This window comes from Cebus imitator, unplaced genomic scaffold (assembly GCF_001604975.1).
Source record: "Cebus imitator isolate Cc_AM_T3 unplaced genomic scaffold, Cebus_imitator-1.0 Scaffold31, whole genome shotgun sequence".
Lineage (NCBI taxonomy): Eukaryota > Metazoa > Chordata > Mammalia > Primates > Cebidae > Cebus > Cebus imitator.
Window position 1 is genome coordinate 10,285,699 of NW_016107346.1, and position 4,337 is coordinate 10,290,035.

Consider the following 4,337-nt stretch of genomic DNA (forward strand, 5'->3'; position numbering starts at 1 on the left):
AAACTCCATCTCCAAAAAAAAAAAAAAAAAAAAAAAACTTCTGAACGCAAAAATAAATCCATGCCTGCCAAGCATACAACGGTAATCATATCGCTTCCAAGGCCCTGAAAATAACGTCTATTCCAGGAAAACCACCTTTTAAATGGAGAGACACCGAACATGCTTCAGGAGCCTGGTGAAGAAGCCGCCCCACCGCCCGCGCCGGGACTGAGTAGTGGGGCAGGTCCTGCGCGGGCTCCGACGCCGGCTGAAGCCGCATCCTGATTGGCTGAGCGCACAGGGGCCTCCCTCCCCTCCCCCCACACCTGCCTCTGACCTCGGCCGCAGGGCCGAGACCCAGGCTGAGCATATCCCCTCTCCCCTCCCAGGCCAGCCTGCCAGCCTTGCCCGCCCGAAGCACTGCTTCACTTCGGACCCTTCCCGCCGCGCCTCCCAGTGGCGCCGCCTCACCTGGGCCAGGAGGTCCCATCTTGCTTCGGCGTCTCCAGAGCTGGTTTTAAATTGCGCGCGTCGAGACGCCTGAGCGCCCTAACGGCCGCGTGACGTCGCCGGCGGGCGGGGCCAGCAACGCGCCTGCGCAGACCACCTCGGGCTTGCTCGGGCAGCGCCGGAGTGAGGCGTTCTGGATTGAAGGCCTCATGTGAGTGGACTTCTTGGAGTCTATGGAACCCCTGAAATAGTATGAAAATGCCCTCCTTTTGAGCACTAGGTGCAGGACTGGACTTGTGGACCCAATGTCGAGCAGGACGAGCCCGTCTTTCGTGGAATTTACTTTCTAATGGGGAGGCGGATGACCGAGAAAACAAGGTTTATTTCCTGTAGAGGCCTGTATTGTGTGCGCAGCCGCTGAAAACCTGGGGGAGAGGGAAGGAAGGGAGCGGGAGCTAACAAGGGAATGAGGAGCCTTCCAGGCGGGGGAAAAAATGATGCAGAAATGCTGTATGTACATTTAATATAGCATAAAATAATACAGTATAAGAGGAAGGGCGGCCAGGCACGCTAGCTCACGCCTGTAATCCCAGCACTTTGGGACGCCGAGGCGGGCGGATCACGAGGTCAGGAGTTCAAGACCAGCCTGGCCCACATGGCGAAACCCTGTCTCTACTAAAAATACAAAAATTAGCTGGATGTGGTGGCGCACGCCTGTAGTCCCAGCGACTCGGGAGGCTGAGGCAGTAGGATAACTTGAAGCCGGGAGGTGGAGGTTGCAGAGAGTCGAGACCGTGCCACTGCACTCCAGCCTGGGCAATAGAGCAAGACTGTGTGTCTCAAAAAAAAAAAAAAAAACAGATGAAGGCCATCGTTTTCAGATTCTTGTGAAAAGCTTCCTGGAAACCACCCCCACCCTTCAAAAAAACAAGGTCGAAAAAGCGAAATGAGCATAAAATGCCGTCTGTTCTTCTAGCTTCATCTGACCCTAATTATTGAATTATGGGGGTAAAGGTCAGGATGATTCCCTGGAATATCCCTAGCACATCCTAGGGTTTATTGTAACTCTCATATCTGGCATCTTTTATACTCTTTCTCTTCAAGGGCACTATTGGCATTCAGGGTGAAACAATTCTTGCCATGATAGGATGTTTACCCTCTTTGTGGGCTCTTGAGCCTCCCTGACCCCATTTGCCCACTAAATGTCGTCAGTGCTCTCAGTCATTTTGGCAACCAAAAAGTGCCACCGTTTGTTGAAAACCACTTTTTTCTGACACTGAGTCTTGCTCTGTCACCCAGGCTGGAGTGCAATGGTGCAATCTCTGCTCACTGCAACCTCCACTTCCTGGGTTCAAGTGACTCTCCTGCCTCAGCCTCCTGAATAGCTGGGATTATAGGCGCCCTCCACCAAGCCCAGCTAATTTTTGTATTTTTAGTAGAGATGGGGTTTCACCATGTTGATCAGGCTGGTCTCGAGCTCCTGACCTCAGGTGATCCACCTGCCTCCGCCTCCCAAAGTGCTGGTATTATAGGCGTGAGCCACTGCGCCTTGTCAAAAACCACTTTTTAAGCCTATTTGTTGTTCGTATAAACTTGTTCATCTAGTGACCACCTTAACATCTTCAGTGTAAGGCTGTGTGAGTTAGAGGAAAGGGGTTGACACTGTTCATCTCAGCAAATGATACCATCAGCCACGTGAGAACCCAAATCACCCAGGTGTCATCCTAGGGGGCTCCCTCCCTTTCTCTCCCCACACAATCCATTATCAAGGAACCTCTTTTCACCTCCTCAAAATCTCCAATCCTGCCCCTCTCCTTCCATCCACTTTACTTTCTCAATGGCCTTCTCTGACCCCCTACTCAGGCCGAGTGTTGTTTGCAGAAGTCCAAATCTGAGCTGTCACTCCCACTTCTCCCCTACCACTTCCTTCCAGAGTGTTACCCTTCAGGGGTTCCACTGCCCTGGGAACCTCTAAGCGTCCTTCAAGGCCCTGGAGGGGTCTGCCTACCCCTCCTCCCCACCCTGGCAGCCTCTCCAGCCTCCTTGGGGACCTTGCACCCCCTGGCCTTCAGATTCCCCTCATCACGTCTGCTCCTAACACTGGGCCTCTGCACACACACACACACACACACACACACACTCACACTCCTTTAGCTGGGATCCTCTTCATCCCCATCTTCACCCCCGTGGTTCCAATCAAGTTTCTGCTCCCCTTAGTTCCTCAAGGAGGCCTTCCCTGATAACTCTCCATATTGGAGGCTTCAGGAGAACTTGTCAGAGCTGTGATTTTACATGCCCTAGGGTGACTGTTTCATGTCTGTCTCCTCCATAGACTGTCAGCTCCATGCGGATGAAGGCATATCTGCTCACCATGGTTTTCCCACTGCCTGGTGCTGGCTGATACAGCAAGTACTTAAATATGTATTCAATGAGTACAGTTGGAAGACAAGTTTAAATCCTGGATTGGGCACATTAACCTCTCTGGGCCTCATTTTCTTCCTCACCTATAAAACAGGGAAGGCAGTATCCCCTTCACTGAACTTGCTCAGTCTATGCTAGGGTCCCTGTCATCTCCCTCACTTGTTTTCTGCTGAATGCATCTGAGGGAGGTCATTGGGACAAGTGTGATCCTCTGGATTCCATATCTACACTAAGAGCAGCAAGGGTTGGGAGGTGACACGCTGAATCAGGAGCCTCTGAAGAAGAGCTTGGAAGCCCTGGCAGAGGAAAGGTGAGCCTTGAGGCTGTTCTGTGGGGGTAATGGAGTCATCTGAGCTGCTTCCAGCTTCATGTGCAAGGAGGCAAAGCCAGTTCCATGCCCAGCATCTCTGTGGACCAGGGCTGCCTTGTGCAGGCAGGTCTTTCACCTCCTGCTCCGAATGCCATCTTTGTTTTGTTAGGGCTATGAAGGGTGCCAAAAGAGTGAATGATTTATCACTGGTGTCAGTGGTGTACAAAGCTCAATAACTCTATTTGTGCAAAAGTAAAGTAGTAAGCTTCCTCCACTGCTCCTGGGCTGCCAGAAAAGCAGAGCTGGCGTTGTCATCTCCCTTTCCCACCCCACTTTACTCTTCATGGAGATTCTACTTCCCCCAGATAAATGGGAAACTGCCTTAGTTTAGGTGAGGAACAATAGCGTTATCCATTGGCCACCTGAACAAGCAATCTTTTGGCTTCAAATTTGCCCTAACCTCCCAGTCTGCAGCTGGCTTATATAAAGATGTAGTCTATGATAGAAACCATCAAGTCCCTGGGACTCAGTGGGCAAGCAGTTGAAATGGCTTTGCATTCATTTTGGCCTCTAAGTAAATACCTTTAATTTTTGCATGTTATATGAAATTCCTGACCTCTCTAAGATTGGGCTACAAACCAACAATTTCTGTCTTCTAGAATTTCTAAACAGTAACATACCATCTTCTAAAATATAGTACTTTTTGCCTTTCAAAGCCCTTTAACCCTTAAATCTTGTTTTATTTCCAAGACCAAGCTGAAAGGTTGCTAGGGCAGATAGTTTCTTCCAGACACTGCCACTTACTAGCTATGTGACCTTGGGGAAGTTGCATACCCTTTCTGCACCTCAGTTTCCTCACATGTAAAATGGAGGGGATGAAGGGCCCACTTCATGGGGTTATAGTATGAAGATTAAATGAATTACCAGATGCATCAGAACAGTGTCCTGAACACTGGGAAAGCTCAGTGAACACTAAGCATTCATGTTACTATAACTGCTGTTGTATCCTGGGGGCTAGCTAGGTTTTGTTTTAGAGTAAAGCTTAACTTCCTATCTGGAGAGGTTTCCTCTTTAATTGTAAGAGTATTCCCAGAGCACTACAGGTCTGTCCTTTCCATTACTACTTTTTTTTTTTTTTTAAGTTCTCTTTCTTGCACCCTCTGCCCCACTCAAGCTT

At 49.8% G+C, this 4,337-nt stretch overlaps 1 protein-coding gene across 3 annotated transcripts in view; it reads right to left on the reverse strand.

The window, feature by feature from the left end:
- NCAPH (non-SMC condensin I complex subunit H) overlaps positions 1-557 on the reverse strand; it is a 39,955-nt gene extending 39,398 nt beyond the window's left edge. For 2 of the 3 annotated variants that reach the window (XM_017524124.2, XM_017524126.2), the window contains exon 1: positions 451-557. In XM_017524124.2, the coding sequence (XP_017379613.1) occupies positions 451-469 (19 nt within the window). In that variant the 5' untranslated portion in view covers positions 470-557. The remainder of the gene's footprint in view (positions 1-450) is intronic. The other variant, XM_017524125.2, reaches the window with a different exon arrangement.
- Between the last annotated feature and the right edge of the window lie 3,780 nt (positions 558-4,337).